The sequence below is a fragment of the Bufo bufo genome, chromosome 5 (assembly GCF_905171765.1).
Source record: "Bufo bufo chromosome 5, aBufBuf1.1, whole genome shotgun sequence".
NCBI lineage: Eukaryota > Metazoa > Chordata > Amphibia > Anura > Bufonidae > Bufo > Bufo bufo.
Window position 1 is genome coordinate 10,473,158 of NC_053393.1, and position 24,690 is coordinate 10,497,847.

The following is a 24,690-nucleotide window of genomic DNA, read 5'->3' on the forward strand; positions in this document are numbered from 1 at the left end:
CTTCTTCTCTTCGAGCTGGCACCCATGTGACATCCACGGACACATCGTCATCATCAACCGCTTCACTTGTATCTGACAACTCAGCAAAGGAAGCAGCAGCGGGAACAACATCATCATCATCATCACACCGTACGTCCATGTGTGTAATGCTGCCTGACTGAGACATATCCCTTTTATCTACATCCTCTGGCAATAATGGTTGCGCATCACTCATTTCTTCCAACTGATGTGTAAATAACTCCTCTGACAGATCAAGTGAAGCAGCTGTGGTGCTAGTGTTGGTGGTGGCGGCAGGCGGGCGAGTGGTAACTTGAGAGGTGCCCGAAGCTGAGCTGGAGGAGGATGGTGCGTCAAGGATCCGAGCAGAAGCTGTAGAAAATTGGGTGTCCTGTGTTAGCCAGTCAACTATGTCCTCAGAACTTTTCAAGTTCAGGGTACGTGGCCTCTGAACACTGGGCATTATTCTAGGGCCAAAGGAAATCACAGCACCACGACCACGACGGCCCATGCGGGGTGGCCTGCCTCTGCCTGTCATTTTTTTTTCGATTAGTGGTACTATGCGTGCAAGTTACTGTGACACCAGATATGAGTGGTGGGCACTGGCAGTGGGCACAGTACACTCTGTAGGCCTGACACACACGCTGGCAGGCAACTGCAATTATATTACAGAGGAAAAAAAAAAGCAGACTGATATACTAGCCCTAAAAAGGGCTTTTTGTGGTGCGGTCAGGACGCTGTCCTTACAGCAGATGAGTCTTTGAGCACTGGAGTGGACACAGAACACTGGCCTAGCTAACGATTTCCCTATTAAATCATCAGTAGCAGCAGCTGCACTGTCCCTCCTCTCACTAACACTGCAGCTTCCGACTGAATCTAAGATGGATGCTGTCCTTGCTTTTTTATAGGAGGTGGGAGGGTCTGGGAGGGAGGGTATGCTGCTGATTGGCTGGAATGTGTCTGTTGACTGTGAGGTACAGGGTCAAAGTTTGCTCAATGATGATGTATAGGGGGCGGACCGAACATCGCATATGTTCGCGCGGCGAACAAGCGATGTTCGCCGGCGAATAGTTCGGGACATCTCTAATTACCAGTGCCACATCTGCAGTGTACAGTGTGCGCGTCAAAAAAATATCTGTGACATACAGTGTACTTTTTCCGTAGACGGTGTCCGCTTCTGACAGTGACCTTACCAGGGCCACATCTGCAGTGTAACGTGTGCGCTTCAAAAATGTATCTGTGACATACAGTGTACTTTTTTGTGTAAATTCTGCGGACAGTGAGATTACCGGTGGTACCTCTCCTGTATAACGTTTCCTCATTCCAAACACCTGTGACATTCCCTGTAATTTTTCATTAGCCGCTGGTGACAGCATTGACATTATCTGCGGGATATCTCCTGTGTGACGTTTCCACATCCAAAATACCTTTTTAAATTTGTTTGCGCATACACTTCCAAATCCTATGCCACTGTATGTATGAGAGACTGTCAATCATATATAACAGTTAATACAGTATGAAAAAGGCGAGCAGTAAGGGACGGGGCAGTGGCCGTAATACTGATGGTGCACGCAGAGGCCGTGGCCCTGGGAGCAGTGAAACTGTGCCTGCTGCCAGGGCACAAGAAAAACAATCATCCATGATACCTAGCTTTATGTCCCAGTTTGCAGGGTGGCACAGGAAACCACACTTGAAGTCAGACCAGTGTGACCAGGTGACCAGATTGCAGCAGATAGTGCTTCCAGTCGGTTAAGCACCACCCTGTATTCCACCAAGTCCAATCTCAGTAGCCAAAAGTCTGCTCAATCCAATCCTTACCCTGATCCTCCTTCCTCCTACCATGGAGAGTCTGGGCAAACAAGTGATCCCACACTCAGATATTCCGAGGAGCTCTTTTCAGCGCCATTCCTTGATTTGGCCCTCTTGCCAAGCATTGCCTTACAACTACTGGATGTCCAAGCTGGACATGTTGCACAAACTGGTGCTCTACGCCTTGGAGGTACTGGCCTGCCGCCAGCATTTTGTCTGAGCAGAAATTTAGTGGTGCTAGGGGCATAATAACAGATAAGCGTATCTGCCTGTCAACTGAAAATGCTGACAGGTTGACTCTTATAAAAATGAACAAGGCCTGGATTGACCATGACTTCTCGACTCCACCAGAGGAGAGCTGATGAACATAAATGCATTTTAAATGTGTTCCCATGCACCCCTTCCACCACAAACAAGGATATATGGTTGAATCTTCCTTTTCTCATCCTCCTTATCCTCTTCCATCATATCAACATGTTTATTTGTCGCATATAATGCCCAGCATATATGCCCTTTGCATATAATGTTTTACAGGGTCAGCTCAGCTGCAGGCCCTCGCATATAATTTTTTAGAGGGTCAGCTCACCAGCAGGGCTGCACCTAAAAGCTTTTACAGGTTCAGCTCACCAGTAGGTCCTCGCTTATAATGTTTTACAGGATCAGCTCACCAGCAGGCCCGCACCTAAAATCTTTTAAAGGGTCAGCTCACCAACAGGCCCTCGCATATAATGTTTTACAGGGTCAGCTCACTAGCAGGTCCTCGCATATAATATTTTACAGCGTCAGCTCACCAGCAGGCCCTCACCTACAATCTTTACATGGTCAGCTCACCATCAGGCCCTCGCATATAATGTTTTACAGGGTCAGCTCACTAGCAGGCCCTCACCTACAATCTTTCACAGGGTCAGCTCACCTGCAGGCCCATACATAAACTGTTTTACAGGGTCAGCTCACCAGCAGGCCCTCACCTACAAGCCTCACTGCCGGGGGTCGCATAACTAGTTATCACGGTGGAGTCTAGTTCGTTATCGGAATTAACCAGAGAAATCTCTCCACCAACTAAGAACATCCATGCACCACCACCCACAGAATCGAGAAAAAGCTATAAATATGTCAATCCTTTCCGTCTCTGGGCCAGGTGAGGTTTCCCATGTTGGGTCAAATTAAGCCGCAGGATCCATTCCTGGTGGAGCCCTTCCGTCAATTTCTTTAAGTTTCAGCTTTGCTACCATACTCCTCCCAGAACACAAAGGTTTTGGTTTCCCGGTCGTCATCGTTTATGGTCGGAACTATGACGGTATATAATCGTCTTTGAACCTCCAACTTTTGTTTTTGATTAATGAAAACATTCTTGGCAAATGCTTTCGCTTTGGTTCATCATGCGCCGGTCCAAGAATTTCACCTCTAGTGGCAAAATACAGATGCCCCCAGCCGTCCCTCTTAATCATGGGCCCAGTTCTGAAAACCAACAAAATAGAACCAGAGTCCTATTCCATTATTACTAGCTGAAGTATTCAGGCGACCCGGCCTGCTTTGAACACTATACATTTTTTCAATAGTCATCTAATCAGCAGGCACTCTCCCATAATGTTTTAAATGGTCAGCTCAGCAGCAGGCCCTCGTATATCATTTTTTAGAGGGTTAGCTCACCAGCAGGCCATCACCTACAATCTTTTACAGGGTCAGCTCACCTGCAGGTTATCTAGAGCCACCAAAGCCGCAGCAAGCCCTCGCACATAATGTTTTAGATGGTCAGATCAGCTGACCCTTGCTCCAAATGTTTTAGAGGGTCACCAGCAGGTCACCAATCATAATTTTTCAAGGGTGTGTATGATGCCCTCCTTTATGTGTAATAAAGGGTGTATTGGAGTGCCGGTTCCTTGTAATTTTTGGCAGCCCTTTCACTTAGTGCATAGGCTTTATGAGTGTAGGAGTCCGACTACATGAACTATTGTACCACAATGTGAATTAGGCCCCCCTTTATGTGATATACAGGTTGTATTGGAGCGCCTCTTCCTTGTAATTTTTGGCAGCACTTGCACTTTCTATACAAGTAAATATACAGGAAAGAATGTTTCCTAACTATTTTTCCTCTAAAATCAATTTTATCTTTGGTTTTGTGTGTATTATTGTCAGTCTGTAAAAGTGGCGTACTACTCGGACAACATGGTTCCCATCAGCGACCTGGGAGTCCAAGATGCATCCAGACATCCTCCCCATGATGTTCCAGAACCATTTTGGTGGTGTTTCTATCAATTTCTGACCTTTTCCTATGAACCAGGCACCCTCCCCTCTTCGGAGCAGGGGGTGCCTGGTTTACTGCTCGGGTTCTCCCAATGACTTCCATGATACTCGGGTGCTCGATAGATCCCGATGTGTTCGGCCCGCTATGGTGCTCGATCAACACTAGTTGCTTGTAAAGGATTGCCTGAGTTACATTTTTATATATTAAAGAGAGACATGGACACTATTAGAGCAATAATATATATACAGGTGAAACTCGAAAAATTTGAATATCGTGCAAAAGTTCATTTATTTCAGTAATGCAACTTAAAAGGTGAAACTAATATATGAGATTGACTTATTACATGCAAAGCGAGATATTTCAAGCCTTTATTTGTTATAATTTGGATGATTATGGCTTACAGCTTATTAAAACGCCAAATTCACAATCTCAGAAAATTTGAATATTACATAAAATCAATAAAAAAGGATGTTAAATAGAAAAATGTAAGACCTCTGAAAAGTATAATAATGCATATGTACTTAGTACTCAGCCCCTCAATGCGGCGTGGCATGGATGCAATCAGCCTATGGCTAGAGATGTCCCGAATAGTTTGCCGGCGAATAGTTCCCGGCGAACATAGCTTGTTCGCGTTCGCCGCGGCGGGCGAACATATGCGATGTTCGGTCCGCCCCCTATACATCATCATTGAGTAAACTTTGACCCTGTACCTCACAGTCAGCAGACACATTCCAGCCAATCAGCAGCAGACCCTCCCTCCCAGACCCTCCCACCTCCTGGACAGCATCCATTTTAGATTCATTCAGAATCTGCATTCTCAGTGAGAGGAGGGACAGTGCTGCTGCTGATTCAATAGGGAAAGCGTTAGCTAGGGCAGTGTTCTGTGTCCACAGACTCATCTGCTGTAAGGACAGCGTCCTGACAGCACCCCAAAAAGCCCTTTTCAGGGCTGGTATATCAGTCTGCTTTTTTTTCAAAAAAGGCAATCCCAAACCTCTACTCAGTGAATGAAAAGGAAGTCATGGCATCTCTGGCATACAGTGTTGGGGCAAGGGTCCATCTGACCACTGATACCTGGTCTTCAAAGCATGGTCAGGGCAGGTACATCACCTACACTGCGCATTGGGTTAACCTGCTGACGGCTGACAAGCATGGAATGCGTGGCTCTGCAGCGGAGTTGGTGACACCGCCACGACTTGCAGGCAGGCCTGCTGCCACCTCCTCTACTCCTCCTACTCCATCCTCTTCTATAACCTCCTCGGCTGAGTCCTCTTCTGCTGCGGCGTCTGGCTGCACATCAACTGAATCCCCCCAGCTCCCCAGGGGCTATTTCACATCCCGGATACGACAGTGTCACGCTGTCTTGGGGTTAACTTGCCTGAAAGCAGAGAGTCACACCGGACCAGCACTCCTGTCCGCCCTGAACGTACAGGTGGATCAGTGGCTGACCCCGCACCAACTGGAGATCGGCAAAGTGGTGTGTGACAATGGAAGCAATTTGTTGGCGGCATTGAATTTGGGCAAGTTGTCACATGTGCCGTGCATGGCACATGTGTTGAATCTCATCGTACAACGCTTTGTGTCTAAGTACCCAGGCTTACAGGACGTCCTCAAGCAGGCCAGAAAGGTGTGTGGCCATTTCAGGCGTTCCTACACGGCCATGGCGCACTTTTCAGAAATTCAGCGCCGAAACAACATGCCAGTGAGGCGCTTGATTTGGACACGTTGGAATTCAACACTCCTAATGTTTGACCGCCTGCTCCAACAAGAAAAAGCCGTCAACGAGTATTTGTATGACCGGGGTGCTAGGACAGCCTCTGCGGAGCTGGGATTTTTTTTGCCACGTTACTGGACGCTCATGCGCAATGCCTGTAGGCTCATGCTTCCTTTTGAGGAGGTGACAAACCTAGTCAGTCGCACCGAAGGCACCATCAGCGACCTCATCCCATTTGTTTTCTTCCTGGAGCGTGCCCTGCGAAGAGTGCTGGATCAGGCTGTAGATGAGCGTGAAGAGGAAGAGGAAGAGTTGTGGTCACCATCCCCACCAGAAACAGCCTTGTCATTATCGCATGCTGGACCTGCGGCAACGCTGGAAGAGGAGTCTAAGGAAGAGGAGTAAGAGGAGGAATGTGGCTTTGAGGAGGAGGAAGACCAACCACAGCAGGCATCCCAGGGTGCTCGTTGTTGTCACCTATCTGGGACCCGTGATGTTGTACGTGGGGTGAAGAACAGACCGTCAATGACATCAGTGAGGACGAGGAACGGGAAATGAGTAGCTCGGCATCCAACCTTGTGCAAATGGGGTCTTTCATGCTGTCATGTCTGTTGAGGGACCCTCATATAAAAAGGATGAAGGAGAACGACCTATACTGGGTGGCCACGCTACTAGACCCCCGGTATAAGCAGAAAGTGGCGGAATTGTTACCAACTTACCGAAAGTCAGAAAGGATGCAGCAGTTCAAAACAAAACTAAAAAATATGCTTAACACAGCTTATAAGAGGGATGTGTTGTTGATGGAGGACATGCAGAGCTTTTTCAGTCCTACACATCGCCACAGCCCTTCGGGATCCAACCTTAGAGAACGACTCGACCGACAGGTAGCAGACTACCTCGCCTTAACTGCAGATATCTACACTCTGAGGAGCGATGAACCCCTTGACTACTGGGTGTGCAGGCTTGACCTGTGGCCTGAGCTATCTCAGTTTGCGATAGAACTTCTGGCCTGCCCCGCTTCAAATGTCCTGTCAGAAAGGACCTTCAGTGCAGCAGGAGGCATTGTCACTGACAAAAGAAGTCGCCTCGGTCAAAAAAGTGTTGATTACCTCACCTTCATTAAGATGAATGAGGCATGGATCCCGAAGGGACTGACAGTGGGGGATACGTTTGACTAACAAAGGGCCTGATGACATGCCTTGACCTCAAAATGGTCCCCACGCTGCTGTATTTAATGTCTGCATACCGGATGACTTTCGTGAATTCTCCGCCACCAACTAGGGTTCAAGCCGCAATGTTTTAGTCACCTTTCTGCCTTGAAAACATCCATTTTTTCAGCCGCTGCTACAACAGCGGCTGCAACAATAACATTATTTTTTCAGGCATGTGTACATGCCTAATTTTTCTGGCCTCTGTGGCTGCACTGTGGCTGCAAAAACAAAACAAAAAAAAAAGGCACATACAAGTGTCAATTTCCCTTCGTGATCGTTACCTTGTTGTGGTGAAGGGGCTTGCGTATCACAATGAAGTGATCATCACCTCTATGAGTGTGTTGGCAATGTTGCCACACCCCAGATTATAAGGCCGTTACTTCATTATGATCAGACCAAAAGCGATCGGCTGGATAATTTTTTATTTTTTTATATCTTTTTTTTAAGTTGTATGGGTGGGTTTTTAATACATAAAATAAAAAAATCATAATAAATTCTCTTAATAGTTTATTAGAAATAATGCAGACAATTTAAAAAATCCCCATCAATTCCAATACAAAGCAAGTACAAAGCTCAGAACTAAATTATTGCAGGATGTCGTAATGGTTTGCTAATTCGACAATGGTTAATCAATTCGACACACGTCCCCGGATAGGGGACGTAACAGGGATTAAACTGATAGGAAAAGTACTAGTTAAGACACCACTCATATAGGGTGTCACAGCACATTGCTCCATGCACGCGCAGTGCCCCAACTTGGGAGTAAGAGGACCGACCAAGCTGCTTTTTCCATCTCGCGGTTCCTAAAATCAATTCAGTTTGGTGTATCAGAGTTTGGTCTGTCACTGTGAAGGCAGTCGAAGGTACCCGGCCTAAATTTTTTTTCACAAAAGGCAATCCCACCCTGATATGGGACGTAATAGGGATTAAACTGATGAGAATAGTACTACAGAAAATAGCACTCATATCGGGTATGACAGTAAATTGCACGGTGCAGACGCAGTGACCGTGGCGTGGATTCAAACAAAGGGGAGGGAGCCAGAATTTTTTTTAACCATCTCCCCGTTCGAAAAATCTATTTAATAAATGGACCCCAGATTGGGGACGTAACAGGGATTAAACTGATGAGAAGAGAGAACTACAGAAAATACCACTCATATCGGGTGGGGCAGTAAATTGCATGGCGCAGACGCAGTGACCGTGGCGTGGATTCAAACAAAGGGGAGGGAGACAGAATTTTTTTAACCATCTCCCCGTTCGAAAAATCAATTTAATAAATGGACCCCAGATTGGGGACATAACAGGGATTAAACTGATGAGAAGAGAGAACTACAGAAAATACCACTCGTATCGAGTGGGGCAGTAAATTGCACGGCGCAGACGCAGTGACCGTGGCGTGGATTCAAACAAAGGGGAGGGAGCCAGCATTTTTTTAACCATCTCCCCGTTCGAAAAATCTATTTAATAAATTGACCCCAGATTGGGGACGTAACAGGGATTAAACTGATGAGAAGAGAGAACTACAGAAAATACCACTCATATCGGGTGGGGCAGTAAATTGCACGGCGCAGACGCAGTGACCGTGGCGTGTATTCAAACAAAGGGGAGGGAGCCAGCATTTTTTTAACCATCTCCCCGTTCAAAAAATCTATTTAATAAATGGACCCCAGATTGGGGACGTATCAGGGATTAAACTGATGAGAAGAGAGAACTACAGAAAATACCACTCATATCGGGTGGGACAGTAAATTGCACGGCACAGATGCAGTGACCGTGGATTCAAACAAAGGGGAGGGAGCCAGCGTTTTTTTAACCATCTCCCCGTTCGAAAAATCAATTCAATTCACCTTTCCTGGACCCTTGGTGTTGTACGTGGCTGGGTGGAGGAAGAAACCTTCAATGACATCAACTGGACATGGCTAGCTTGGTATCCAACCTTAAACAAATGGGGAGTTTGCGGTTGGGCAAATGGACTGTTTGCGGTGCATTAAAAGGGGAGTTTGGTCTGTCAATGTCTGTGAAGCGGGCGTAACCCTTTCACTACCTGATCGATACAACATCATACCTGATCGTATACACACACTGGATGTTTTAAACCACGTTGTTCAAAATAATTTTGGATTGTTAGGTGATTTATGCCCTTTATGGATTAAAATCCAACTCTGCGTCAACTACATAATTTTCCATGGGAGTTTTGCCATGGATCCCCCTCCGGCATGCCACAGTCCAGGTGTTAGTCCCCTTGAAACAACTTTTCCATCACTACTGTGGCTAGAAAGAGTCCAAGTGGGTTTTAAAATTCGCCTGCCTATTGAAGTCTATGGCGGTTCACCCGGTTCGCCCGTTCGCGAACATTTGCAGAAATTCGCGTTCGGCGTTCGCGAACGGAAAATTTTATGTTTGCGACATCAATACCTATGGCACTGCTGAGGTGTTATGGAAGACCAGGATGCTTCAATAGAAGCCTTCTGCTCTTCTGCATTGTTCTTTCTCATGTCTCTCATCTTTCTCTTGGCAATGCCCCATAGATTCTCAATGGGGTTCAGGTCAGGCGAGTTTGCTGGCCAATCAAGCACAGTAATCCTATGGTTATTGAACCAGGTTTTGGTACTTTTGGCATTGTAGGCAGGTGCCAAGTCCTGCTGGAAAATGAAGTCACCATCTCCACATAGCTCATCTGCGGAAGGAAGCATGAAGTGCTCCAAAATCTCCTGGTAGACGGCTGCGTTGACTCTGGACTTAATGAAGCATAGTGGACCAACACCAGCAGATGACATGGCATCCCAAATCAACACTGACTGTGAAAACTTCACACTGGACTTCAAGCATCTTGCATTGTGTGCCTCTCCATTCTTCCTCCAGACTCTGGGTCCTTGGTTTCCAAATGAGATGCAAAAGTTGCTCTCATCAGAAAAGAGGACTTTGGACCACTGAGCAACAGACCAGTTCTTTTTTTCTTTAGCCCAGATAAGACGCTTCTGACGTTGTTCGTTGTTCCGGAGAAGCTTGACAAGAGGAATAGGACTAGTGTAGGGAGAGGCTGCAGCTGCTGTGAGGGAGAGATCAGGGAGAAATCTTATCAAGAACTGGTTTATGTACTCAGCGATCTACAGAAAAAGTGTTTTGTGAGTGCAGTGCACAATTTTTTTAAGCCTGCCCTGAGCCAACTACTGCTGAAAACAAACTTTTTTTTCTTTAGTTTGTCAATATCAATACATGATCGGCAGCCATTTTATGCAACGATAGTGCACCAGCACAGGATATCTGCAAGTCTACAAGTCCAGAAATACTGCTTTGGCATAATAGGGTGAAAAAACCCTCTAATATACTGCACATCTGGGATTACACGTGCATAAGTCACTGTCACATTTAGGACAGAAATTCAGCTTTTTGGTTAGGGTGAAAAAACCCTCTAATATACTGCACATCTGGGATTACACATGCATAAGTCACTGTCACATTTAGGACAGAAATACAGCTTTTTGGTTAGCGTGAAAAAACCCTCTAATATACTGTACATGTGGTATTAGACAAGCATAAGTCACTGTGACATTTAGGACAGAAATACAGCTTTATGGTTAGGGTGAAAAAACCCTCTAATATACTGTGCATCTGGGATTACGCGTTCATAAGTGACTGTCACATTTAGGCCATAAATACAGCTTTAGCATACTGGGGTGAAAAAAGCCTCTCATATACTGCACATTTGGGATTACACGTGCATAAGTCACTGTCACATTTAGAACAGAAATACAGCTTTTTGGTTAGCGTGAAAAAAACCTCTAATATACTGCACATCTTGGATTAAACAAGCATAAGTCACTGTCACATTTAGGACAGAAATACAGCTTTTTGGTTAGGGCGAAAAAACCCTCTGATATACTGCACATCTGGGATTACACGTGCATAAGTGACTGTCACATTTAGGACAGAAATACGGCTTTGGCATACTGAGGTGAAAAAAGTCTCTCATATACTGCACATCTGGGATTACACATGCATAAGTGACTGTCACATTTAGGCCAGAAATACGGCTTTTTGGTTGCTGGGGTGAAAAAAAACCTCTGATATACTGCACATCTGGGATAAGACGTGCATAAGTGAGTGTCACATTTAGGCCACAAATACCGCTGTCATATAGAGTTTAAAAAAAAATATAGTGCAATACCCTACATCAGGGTTTATTTTGGCGGTTAATTATTTTTAACATACTTAACCACTTTTTACTTTGCTTTATGAACGCTAACTATGAGGCAAACATCTAATAAGGGAAGCAATAAGGGAAGCGGTCATGGTCGTGGTGTTGGTGAAGCCTCTGGTGCTGGGAGAGGACGTGGCCGTTCTGCCACAGCTACACGTCCTACTGAACCTACTACCTCAGGTCCCAGTAGCCGCCAGAATCTACAGCGATATTTGGTCGGGCCTAATGCCGTTCTAAGGATGGTAAGGCCTGAGCAAGTACAGGCGCTAGTCAATTGGGTGGCCGACAGTGGATCCAGCACGTTCACATTATCTCCCACCCAGTCTTCTGCAGAAAGCGCACAGGTGGTGCCTGAAACATATGCCCATCAGTCTGTCACATCACCCCCGTGCATATCGGGGAACCTGTCTGAGCCTCAAGTCATGCAGCAGTCTCTTATGCTGTTTGAAGACTCTGCTGGCAGGGTTTCCCAAGGGCATCCACCTAGCCCTTCCCCATGGGTGGAAGACATAGAATGCATTGACGCACAACCACTTATGTTTCCTGATGAGGACATGGGAATACCACCTCAGCACGTCTCTGATGATGACGAAACACTGGTGCCAACTGCTGCGTCTTTCTGCAGTGTGCAGACCGAAAAGGAGGTCAGGGAGAAAGACTGGGTGGAAGACGATGCAGGGGACGATGAGGTCCTAGACCCCACATGGAATGATGGTCGTGCCACTGACTTTCAGAGTTCGGAGGAAGAGGCAGTGGTGAGACCGAACCAACAGCGTAGCAAAAGCGGGAGCAGGGTGCAAAAGCAGAGCAGCCGTCGCCAAAACAGTTCGCCTGCTACTGGCCATCGTCAACAGGGACCGAGCACACCAAAGGCAGCTTCAAGGAGTTCAATGGCATGGCACTTCTTCACACAATGTGCTGATGACAAGACCCGAGTGGTTTGCACGCTGTGCCATCAGAGCCTGAAGCAAGGCATTAACGGTCTGAACCTTCGCACAACCTGCATGACCAGGCATCTACATGCGAGACACGGGCTGCAGTGAAGTAAGCACCTTCAAAACCAAGAAAGGGCTCAGACCCCTCCTGCTCCCTCTTCTACTGCTGCCTCGGCCTCTTCCTCCGCCTCTGGAGGAATGTTGGCACCTGCCGCCCAGCAAACAGAGGATGTGCCACCAACAACACCACCTCCATCACCAAGCATCTCCACCATGTCACACGGAAGCGTTCAGCTCTCCATCTCACAAACCTTTGAGAGAAAGCGTAAATTCCCACCTAGCCACCCTCGATCCCTGGCCCTGAATGCCAGCATTTCTAAACTGCTGGCCTTTGAAATGCTGTCTGTAACGGACCGTTTCAGCAGACAAGGGGTTAAAATCCGTTCAGGCGATAAGCCACTTTCTGAGAGACAGGCACAGCTACTGCAGGATACACCAACCTCCCGAACTGGATACAAAGTAGCACTCCAAACTGGAACCTCACGAATAGCTGCTAGCAGACGAACAGGAAAAGCATACAATCCTGGCAATCGGTCTTCTAACAGCATACAGTGAATCCCCCCAATAACGAGACAAGGCTCCGTGTTGAGGGTCAAACAGTGGTCTGACTGTACTTCACGTACAGCCTCTTTTATTCATAAACCACAAACATAGTACTGCCCACAGGGGTTTGAAATGCAACCAATCAGTAATTTACAACACATACAATGTAAGTACAGCCCATCTGGTGTACACGCCCCTAGGGGACCAGAATGAAGACTGTGACATAGGATAGATAAACAGCACTTAGGACACACAGACACAACACATCCCCACAATGCATCATGGTTTCCTCCTCTCTGCCCTCGAGACACCCGAGGCGTAATCCAATTATCTCTCAAGACAAAGAGAAGTCACCAATACACATGTGCAGACAATAGGACAGACATCACCCTTTAAACACACAATGGGACAATGGCACAATAGAAACACACCCAGCATTTCCTCCCAAGCTGACAAGTTACACTTATTATAAATTGTTACAACTTTGTGAGTTTACATTGGCCATACATATAACTAACATCAATTTAAACAGTATAACTTGGGGACAAACCTATCCAAAATTCACTTGAATCGGTTCAGGGGTTTAAAAGTTAGTATATGGCCCATAATCCAGGGGCAAGAGGCTAGCAGCCAGTCCTCTCCAAAACCCAGTGGCGAGGGTGGTTTCGCCACACTGTCATTCAGGCTGGTGGAGACGGACAGCTTCAAACAGCTCATGTCACTTGCTGTCCCACAGTACGTCGTTCCCAGCCGCCACTACTTCTCCAGGAGAGCCGTGCCCTCCCTACACAAGTGTCCACTGCGCAACGCCATCTGTGGCAAGGTCCACCTAACCACAGATACATGGACCAGTAAGCATGGCCAGGGACGCTATATCTCCCTAACTGGACACTGGTTAAATGTAGTGGCGGCTGAGCCCCAGGCGGAGAGCTGTTTGGTGCACATCCTTCCGCCGCCAAGGATCGCAGGGCATCATTCTTTGCCTCCTGTTGCCTCCTCTTCCTACTCGGCTTCCTCCTCCTCTTCTACCACCTCCTCATCCGGTCAGCGACAGACCTTCACCACCAACTTCAGCACATCCAGGGGTAAACGTCAGCAGGCCGTTCTGAAACTGATGTGTTTGGGGGACAGGCCCCACACCGCGCAGGAGTTATGGCGGGGTATAGAACAACAGACCGACGAGTGGTTGCTGCCAGTGAGCCTCAACTACCCCGACATGTCAGAGCTGCTGCGTAAAGTGCGGGCCGTCTGTGCGCGCTTCCACGTTCTCATCATGCCGCAGCTCGGCTGTCTGCTCTACAGCGTAACTTCGGCCTTCCCGCTCACCGCCTCATATGCGACGTGCCCACCAGGTGGAACTCCACCTTGCACATGTTGGACAGACTGTGCGAGCAGCAGCAGGCCATAGTGGATTTTCAGCTGCAGCACGCACGGGTGAGTCGCACTGCGGAACAGCACCACTTCCCCACCAATGACTGGGCCTCCATGCGAGACCTGTGTGCCCTGTTGCGCTGTTTCGAGTACTCCACCAACATGGCCAGTGGCGAAGACGCCGTTATCAGCGTTACAATACCACTTCTATGTCTCCTTGAGAAAACACTTAGGGCGATGATGGAAGAGGATGTGGCCCAGGAGGACGAGGAGGAGGAAGAGGGGTCATCTCTAACACTTTCAGGCCAGTCTTTTAGAAGTGGCTCAGAAAGAGGATTTTTGCAACAGCAGAGGCCAGGTACAAATTTGGCCAGCCAGGGCCCACTACTGGAGGATGAGGAAGATGGGGATGAAGCATGTTCACAGCGGGGTGGCATCCAACGCAGCTCGGGCCCATCACTGGTGCGTGGCTGGGGGGAAACGCAGGACGATGGCGATACGCCTCCCACAGAGGACAGCTTGTCCTTACCTCTGGGCAGCCTGGCACACATGAGCGACTACATGCTGCAGTGCCTGTGCAACGAGAAGAATTAGCACTCAATCCTAATTCTCCATGTATGACAAATGACAAATGCTGTAAGGATTTTCCGAAGGAATTTCAACAAAAAACTATTGCTAATAGCAATGGCTATCCAAAGTACAAGAGAAGAAATACAAGCCAAACTATAATTCTTAACGGAAAGAATATTGATAATTCTTGGGTTGTACCATATAATCCTTACTTAGCGTTGAAGTACAATTGCCACATTAATGTGGAAGTTTGTGCATCAGTGAAAAGTGTCAAATACCTTTTTAAATATGCGTACAAAAGGTCATGATTGTGCAAATGTTGTCATTCAAGAACAAGATACTTTGGATCATGATGAAATAAAGACCTTTATTAATTCTAGGTATGTCAGTGCTCCAGAAGCAGCATGGCGTTTGCATGGGTTTGAAATGCATTATCAATCCCATACCATCCATAGGTTAGCGGTGCATCTGCCTGAAGAACAATTAGTTTTTTTCAAACCAAATGACATTACCACAGCGGTACAGAGAGCTTTAAACCGTGATACTCAATTGACAGCTTGGTTGAAATTGAATCAACAAAAAGAGGAAGAAAAGAATATATTATATTCGGACATTCCTTTGCATTATGTGTTTGACTCTCAAAATTGTTGTTGGAAATTGCGTCAACGTGGTGCAGAAAAAAATATTGGACAAATGTATTCTGTCAACTTGATATCAGATGCAGAGCGTTACTGTCTGTGTCTACTATTGCTGCATGTGGCTGGTGCAGTATCCTTTGAAGATCTGAGAACGGTACATGGTAATGTCTATCCCACTTTCCAAGAGGCTGCAAAAGCAAAAGGACTCATTAATGATGACGATGTGTGGGAGAACACTCTGGAAGATGCTGTCCACTTTACAATGCCTCAACCAGTGTTTCCCAACCAGTGTGCCTCAAGCTGTTGCAAAACTACAACTCCCAGCATGCCCGCACAGCCAAAGGCTGTCCGGGCATGCTGGGAGTTGTAGTTTTGCAACAGCTGGAGGCACACTGGTTGGGAAACACTGGCCTAAACAACTTAGGGAATTATTTGCATATGTCTGCGTTTTTGCTTCATTACCAAATACGAATGCACTTTTTCTAAAATATGAGCTATATCGCATTGAAGATTTAGTTCACAAACATAAACAACACAATGATGATTGTACAATTTGTCGTAAGATCGCACTTAAAGAAATAGCCAACATTCTGGTACTACATGGCAAAAACTGTGAAGATTTTGGATTGCCTTCCACAATGCCAAATACTAATCAACTTTGGAATATGTATGATAAGGAATTACAAAAATACAGAGCTGAAGAAATGGAGAAAACATTAAACAGAGAACAAAAAAGCTTCAGAAAAAATATTGTCTGCAAGCAAAAATGACAATCTTTGCAACCGTTGTTTTTTCTTGGATGGTCCAGGAGGTAGTGGTAAAACGTATCTTTACAAAACCCTTCTCAGCACAGTTCGTGGAGAAGGTAACATTGCACTCCCTGTAGCCTCAACAGGTATAGCAGCCAATCTTCTTGAGGGTGGAAGAACATACCACTCTCAGTTCAAATTACCTGTTCCGATAGTTGAGAACTCAATATCAAATATGCGTCTCAATTCTGCTGATGCTGAAAATTTGAGATCATCTACAGTGCTCATTTGGGATGAGTGTACAATGGCCCCGTCTATTGCTCTTACAGTGGTTGACAAACTGCTAAAATAAATAATGTATAACCAGAAACCCTTTGGAGGAAAAGTTTTATTACTTGGTGGAGATTTTCGGCAAACACTTCCAGTGGTTCTTCATGGTGACCGGACAAAAATTGTTGAAGCATGTATAAAGTATAATAAACTGTGGCAAAACTTCCAAATACTTAACCTTACAAACAATATCCGTTCAGTTGATACTGAATTCAGCAATTGGTTGATCCAAGTTGGCACTGGTGATACACCACATATTGACGGTTTGCCTGAAGGCATAATTGAAATCCCTTCAAAAATTTTATGTACAGGAAATATTGTCAATAACTTTTTTGGAGAAAGAATTTTAGTTGCTGATGTCTCAAAGATAACAAAAAAAATTATTCTTTGCCCAAAGAACTCTGATGTTGATAGCATAAATGAAGAGGTGCTAAACATTTTGGAAGGAGATACTGGGACATTCCTTAGCTCAAACTCAATTGATGACTCAACTGAGGAAGATATGCAGAACTATGCTATTGAGTTTATTAATGAGTTAACTCCAACAGGAATGCCGAGGCATAAACTGAACCTTAAAAAGGGAGCAATAATTATGCTGCTCGGAAATATAAACACTAAAAGAGGATTGTGCAATGGAAGCCGCCTCTTTGTTAAAGACTTGAAAAGAAACCTCATTATTGCTCAAGTAATAACAGGTTCAGCGGAAGGGGACATGGTCTTTATTCCACGTATTGATTTAGCTCCATCCTCTACTAATTTGCCATTTACCTTAAGAAGATGACAATTTCCAGTTGCATTAGCCTTTGCCATGACAATTAAAAAAGCTCAGGGGCAAACCTTAGAAAAAGTTGGCATTTACTTGCCAGAACCAGTATTCTGCCACGGTCAGTTATATGTTGCATTATCTAGAGTTAGAACTTTTTCAGATGTGGTTGTAAAGGTTGTAGATGGTCCTGAACAAGGCAAACTGTTGCCAAATTCAGATAGATTATTTACAAGAAATGTTGTGTATAAATAAATTTTATAGAAAAATTTCAAGAGGTTAAAAAATACCTTTTTCCTGAATATCTGATTCAGGTATTGTACAGTAGACTGTTTTTACGAATGTTTATACACTACTGTTCTAGCGGCCGTTATTATAACTGGCTTAATGTCTAGTAACAAATAAAGGCTTAAAATATCTCGCTTTGCATGTAATGAGTCTATCTCATATATTAGTTTCACCTTTTAAGTTGCATTACTGAAATAAATGAACTTTTGCACAATATTCTAATTTTTCCAGTTTCACCTGTATGTGTATATACACTGCTCAAAAAAATAAAGGGAACACTTAAACAACACAATGTAACTCCAAGTCAATCACACTTCTGTGAAATCAAACTGTCCACTTAGGAAGCAACACTGAGTGACAATCAATTTCACATGCTGTTGTGCAAATGGGATAGACAACAGGTGGAAATTATAGGCAATTAGCAAGACACCCCCAATAAGGAGTGGTTCTGCAGGTGGTGATCACAGACCACTTCTCAGTTCCTATGCTTCCTGGCTGATGTTTTGGTCACTTTTGAATGCTGGCGGTGCTTTCACTCTAGTGGTAGCATGAGACGGAGTCTACAACCCGCACAAGTGGCTCAGGTAGTGCAGCTTATCCAGGATGGCACATCAATGCGAGCTGTGGCAAGAAGGTTTGCTATGTCTGTCAGCGTAGTGTCCAGAGCATGGAGGCGCTACCAGGAGACAGCCCAGTACATCAGGAGACGTGGAGGAGGCCGTAGGAGGGCAACAACCCAGCAGCCTGACCGCTACCTCCGCCTTTGTGCAAGAAGGAACAGGAGGAGCACTGCCAGAGCCCTGCAAAATGACCTCCAGCAGGCCACAAATGTGCATGTGTCTGCTCAAACGGTCAGAAACAGACTTCATGAGGGTGATATGAGGGCCCGACGTCCACAGGTGGGGGTTTGTACTTACAGCCCAACACCGTGCAGGACATTTGGCATTTGCCAGAGAACACCAAGATTGGCAAATTCGCCACTGGCACCCTGTGCTCTTCACAGATGAAAGCAGGTTCACACTGAGCACATGTGACAGACGTGACAGAGTCTGGAGACGCTGTGGAGAACGTTCTGCTGCCTGCAACATCCTCCAGCATGACCGGTTTGGCATTGGGTCAGTAATGATGTGAGGTGGCATTTCTTTGGAGGGCCGCACAGCCCTCCATGTGCTCGCCAGAGGTAGCCTGACTGCCATTAGGTACCGAGATGAGATCCTCAGACCCCTTGTGAGACCATATGCTGGTGCGGTTGGCCCTGGGTTCCTCCTAATGCAAGACAATGCTAGACCTCATGTGGCTGGAGTGTGTCAGCAGTTCCTGCAAGACAAAGGCATTGATGCTATAGACTGGCCCGCCAGTTCCCCAGACCTGAATCCAATTGAGCACATCTGAGACATCATGTCTCGCTCTATCCACCAACGTCACGTTGCACCACGAACTGTCCAGGAGTTGGCAGATGCTTTAGTCCAGGTCTGGGAGGAGATCCCTCAGGAGACCGTCCGCCACCTCATCAGGAGCATGCACAGGCGTAGTAGGGAGGTCATACAGGCACGTGGAGGCCACACACACTACTGAGCCTCATTTTGACTTGTTTTAAGGACATTACATCAAAGTTGGATCAGCCTGTAGTGTGTTTTTCCACTTTAATTTTGAGTGTGACTCCAAATCCAGACCTCCATGGGTTGAAAAATTTGATTTCCATTTTTTTATTTTTGTGTGATTTTGTTGTCAGCACATTCAACTATGTAAAGAACAAAGTATTTCAGAAGAATATTTAATTAATTCAGATCTAGGATGTGGTTTTTTTGTGTTCCCTTTATTTTTTGGAGCAGTGTATATATATATATATATATATATATATATATTTACCTTCCCAAACACCTTTCATTCCCACTCCACTGCTCCTATCCTCCCGTCACTACAGGCAGCACATCGTGTCTTGGCTGCAGTGAAGACGTGTAATGATGCTAGACTACACAACATGACTTCACCTTATAGCAGTTACCTTTCCCATGATCCCATCAATAGCTCTTGGTACTCAGAAACCTCCCAAGACTTGAGTAAATCAGAATTTAATAAGGGGATCCAAATTTTAAAGAAAAGATAAACTATGTATCAGATTGACAGGCAACAAATACAGAATAACACACTTACTGATAAAATAAACCTGAATGAAGAGGACAGAAGAGGGAAATGGAGTCCAACAATGGGACTGATGGAGAAGGCAGTAGATTACAGATAAAAAGGGTTAAATATAGGTAAAAAAATGTAAAAATGACCCTGAAGTGGTAAGTGGTAAGTCCAACAAAAAAAAAACAAGAATATCAAATCACAGAAAAACAAACGGAAAGCTGAACCCACAGCAAACACAACTACAATAAATACAACAATAAGACTGTGGGACCAGAAATTCCAGGATGAACCAAAACTAAGCCAATAGAATTAAGCCTGTATTACACTGATATATTTTCTGCCAGATGATCACTAACGAAAATTCGTAGTACCACTCGTTAGCCATGGGTAATTGTTGCCACGATTACCCGATGAGCGACAAAACGCTTGTTCATTGGGCAATTGTGATCAACATGCTTAAAAGGGTTTTCCAATACTATAAAAATGTCCCCCATATGCCGAGCCCCTCACAGTGAATATACTTACCCCACTCTCTGCGCTGCTCTTGGTCCCCCCACTGCCGCTGCTGCTTCTCCCCGGACGCGGATGAAAAGATACTGTGTCAGGGAGGAGAAGCCAATGTCAGGTGGGGACGGGGACGAGTCTCCTTAGCATTGCGGAGGGGAGGCTCGTCCCGTGTGTGATTGGCTGCTTTCCCCCCCCCCCCCCCCCCCGACACCGGATGTTTTCATCCACGCACGGGGAGAAGCAGCAGCAGCGGTGTGGGGGACCAGAAGTGGCGCAGGGAGCAGGGTAAGTATATTCCCTGTAAGAGGCCAGGCATATGGGGGACATTTGTATATTGTATTGGATAACCCCTTTAAAGATCATGACTTGCCGGCGCCATGTCTGTCCTGTCTAATCACAATCTGATGCTGGCAAATAACTAGACAGTATGGGGATGAGAGATGGCATAATGATTGTGGCAAAACCAACCTCGCCACTGGGTGCTGGAGAAGCCTGGTTGCCAGCCTCTTGCCCCAGGATTATGGGCCCTCTCATCAGCCCATGCTAAACTTAAACCCCATGCCGATTTGAATGTGTTTGTGGCATCTGAGCACTGTTCGGATATATTGAGCGCTCAGATCCAAGCCATCTGGGGATATGTTAAATGTCTATGTTTTATGCAATAGCTGCACAGTTAAATATTCTTATGTCTTTTATTGTCTTTTGCTACCATGTGGCTAATGGAGTTTTGCCTCTGCCCTTGGAGATAAATTGGATTACTTCCCAATTGTCTCCAGGACAGAAGACATTGTGTAAAACGGTGTATTCTCCTGCCTGTGATAATTACATTAACCCATTGTGTAAGGTAATTGTATCACAGGCAGAGGGGAGGATTTTGTGTGGGAGTGTCTGAGTGTATTGTACGGGGTTACTGGTTGTTTTACAAAACCCTGTGGGTGGTACTAATGTGTAACAATGTGTATATAAGAACAATAAACACACAGCTCTGGCTGACCACTGCTTTACCCTCAACACAGAGCTTGGTCTCCTTCTTGGGGGGATTGTATGCTGTTCCAGTTCGACTGCTAGGAGTGTAAACCTTTCATATGGCTTTTCCTATTCGGCTGTATGCAGCATTCATATGGTTTCCAGTTCGGGAGATTGGTGTCTTTAGTAGCTGCCTTTGCATCTGGAAAGGGAATATCTCTTAAACGGCATTTACCCCCTTTTATGCCCTGCCCTCCATGCTGTGGAGGAGATTACTGCATGTAATAGCAGCGTTCTCTGCCACTAGCGAGTAGGCAATTGGCGAGAAGGAGCACTTCCATCCCGACAATCACCTGCAGGAGTAGCTAGTGTAATATAGACTTTAGATCAAGAAACTGGAAAGAAAATACACAGAGCTATCCCTAAGCACAGCAAAAAGGTACAGAAACGAATTATATTTATAGGCAAATATTTAAAACCCTCCCAGAAAACACCAGACTAAGCTAATTGATAACAGAACCAGATTCAGTTGTAAGACATAGCAACAACTTCAAACAAGGTTATCAAGAAACAGGCGAGATCCCATTTCCTCGTAACAGACGTGTCCCTGTATAGCATGTGACCACTGAGGGCAATCAGCCTCAGAAGTAAATGGCACTAAACGACTGACGGCAGCTGTCACATGTGATATAAGGACACATCACTGCTGTAGTCAGCAAAGCCTGACATGGAAGAAAGAGCTGAGGTGCTAGAATGAAGGGGTCCAGGGAGGTCCATGCGTTTAAATGTTCTGCTGGCAGACCGTTTGAACTTTCTGACAACAGCTTAGCTGAGCTCCTATGACATGTGTCTGTGTGTAGAAACACTTTTTCCAACATTTTAGTTTGAAAATAATACTGCTGTGGATTGTGGACCCACATTGTCCACAATCCACAATAAATGAGAAGACAAGGAGTGAGGGAAAGGCTCTGCTTGTTCAGATGCTGTGTAGATACAAGAGTCCGGCATGAAGTCAACACATGGACTAATCATTTCTTTTCTAGTAAGAATGATTATAAGTTATAACCTACAAGCCTTCTGTCTACTTTGCCTTCTGCTGGACAAGCTTAGAAAATGTTTACCCAGATCACAATGGATCCTCTTAGCCTAGCAGGCCCTGGAATCTGGGACTGACACCGGTCCTGAAGAAGACCACATCTAATCTGTTACTTATACCATAATAAAGACACTCCAGTATAATAATTACACGCCTGACTGGATGTTCTTTGCTTCCTCAGGTGGAACATGAGGTGGATGCAGATTTCTGTGACTTCAGTCTACTCGGGACCCTGGTAGGACTTTTAGCAGCGGGAATTGACACCACATCTTCCACCCTAAAATTCATGCTAATGCTAATAGCCCATTATCCAGATGTGCAAGGTATGGACATCACTGACCCTGTGCTTACACCTTAGGCCGAATGCACATGGCCGTGTTTCACGGCCGTGAACGGTCAATGGTATCCCGGCCTGGATTCCTGCTGAGAGCAGGAGCGCACGGCGTCATTGGTTGCTATGAAGCCGTGCACTTCATGCTGCCACTGCACTACAGTAATACACTCGTATGATCTATACGAGTGTATTACTGTAGTGCAGCGGCAGCATGAAGCGCACGGCTTCATAGCAACCAATGACGCCGTGCGCTCCTGCTCTCAGCAGGAATCCAGGCTGGGTTACCACGGGCCGTTCACGTGTGCATTTGGCTTAGGCCTCATGCACACGACCGTTGTGTGCATCCGCGGCCATTGTTCCGTTTTCAGTTTTTTTTCGCTGACCCATTGACTTTCAATGGGTCCGTGGAAAAATCGGAAAATGCACCGTTTTGCAGCCGTATCCGTGATCCGTGTTTCCTGTCCGTCAAAAAAATATGACCTGTCCTATTTTTTTGACGGACAACGGACTGGCCACCAATGTGTTAAATACAAGGGAGGGAGGGAGGGGGGGCCGGCCACACTGGCCACCAATGTATTAAATACAAGGGAGGGAGGGGGCCGGCCGCACTGGCCACCAATGTATTAAATACAAGGGAGGCAGGGGGGCCAGCCGCACTGGCCACCAATGTGTTAAATACAAGGGAGGGAGGGAGGGGGGGCCGGCCACACTGGCCACCAATATATTAAATACAAGGGAGGGAGGGGGGACAGCCGCACTGGCCACCAATGTATTAAATACAAGGGAGGGAGGGGGGCCGGCCGCACTGGCCACCAATGTATTAAATACAAGGGAGGGAGGGAGGGGGGCCAGCCGCACTGGCCACCAATGTGTTAAATACAAGGGAGGGAGGGAGGGGGGCCCGGCAGCACTGGCAACCAATGTGTTAAATACAAGGGAGGGAGGGGGGCCGGCCGCTCTGGCCACCAATGAGTTAAATACAGGGGAGTGAGGGGGGCCGCACTGGCCACCAATGAGTTAAATACAGGGGAGGGAGGGGGGCCGCACTGGCCACCAATGAGTTAAATACAGGGGGGGAGGGAGGGGGGGTCTGCCCCCTGCTGCCTGGCAGCACCTGCCAGACAGCAGGGGGCAGTCATGTACACAGTTCTTTTAGTATATTCTAACCTGAAGCGTCCCCATCACCATGGGAACGCCTCTGTGTTAGAATATACTGTCGGATCTGAGTTTCACGATCTAACTCAAATCCGATGGTATATTCTAACATAGAGGCGTTCCCATGGTGATGGGGACACTTCAAGTTAAAATATACCATCGGATTGGAGAAAACTCCGATCCGATGGTATAATAGGGACTCCTGACTTTACATTGAAAGTCAATGGGGGACGGATCCTTTTGCAATTGCACCATATTGTGTCAATGTCAAACGGATCCGTCCCCATTGACTTGCATTGTAAGTCAGGACGGATCCGTTTGACTCCGCACGGCCAGGCGGACACCAAAACGACTTTTTTTTCATGTACGTGGATCCTCCAAAAATCAAGGAAGACCCACGGACGAAAAAACAGTCACGGATGACGGAACAACGTAAGGCCTTACTCACACGTCAGTGATTTTCATCAGTGATTGTGAGCCCAAACCAGGATTGGAGCCTCTACAGAGATAAGGTATAAGGCCCCATTCACACGTCCGCAATTTTCCATATGGTCCGTTTTTTTGCGGATCCGCATCACAGAAGTGCGGATGCGGACAGTAAATCCGCATCTTTTACTGCCCCATTGAAATTAATAGGTCCGCACCCGTTCCGCAAAATTGCGGAACAGATGCGGATTGAAAATTGCGGACGTGTGAATGGGGCCTAAGGTAAAGATCTGCACCTGTTCTGTGTTTAGAGCCGCACCTGGTTTTGGTTCACAATCACTGATGGAAATCACTGACCTAACACTGAGGCCTCATGCACACGACCGTTGTGTGCATCCGTGTCCATTCCGTCATTTTTCACAGTTTAGCGGAGGTCCCATTCATTTCTATGGAGCTGTGAAAAAAAATTATAGTCCTCCGTTTTTTCTCCGCGTCCGTGATCCATGATTCCAGTCCGTCAAAAAAATATAACCTGTCCTATTCTTGTCAGTGGAAAAAGGAGAACGGACCCATTTAAGTCAATGGGTCCGTCAAAAAAAATGGATGCACAACTGGTATGTCATCCGTGTCCGTGTCCGTTTTTTTCTGC

At 46.2% G+C, this 24,690-nt stretch overlaps 1 protein-coding gene across 1 annotated transcript in view; it reads left to right on the forward strand.

The window, feature by feature from the left end:
• LOC121002848 (cytochrome P450 2C23-like) overlaps window positions 1-24,690 on the forward strand; it is a 327,503-nt gene that overhangs the window by 177,427 nt on the left and 125,386 nt on the right. Inside the window, exon 6 of the mRNA XM_040434458.1 lies at window positions 22,308-22,449. Coding sequence (XP_040290392.1) covers window positions 22,308-22,449 — 142 coding nt within the window. The remainder of the gene's footprint in view (window positions 1-22,307; window positions 22,450-24,690) is intronic.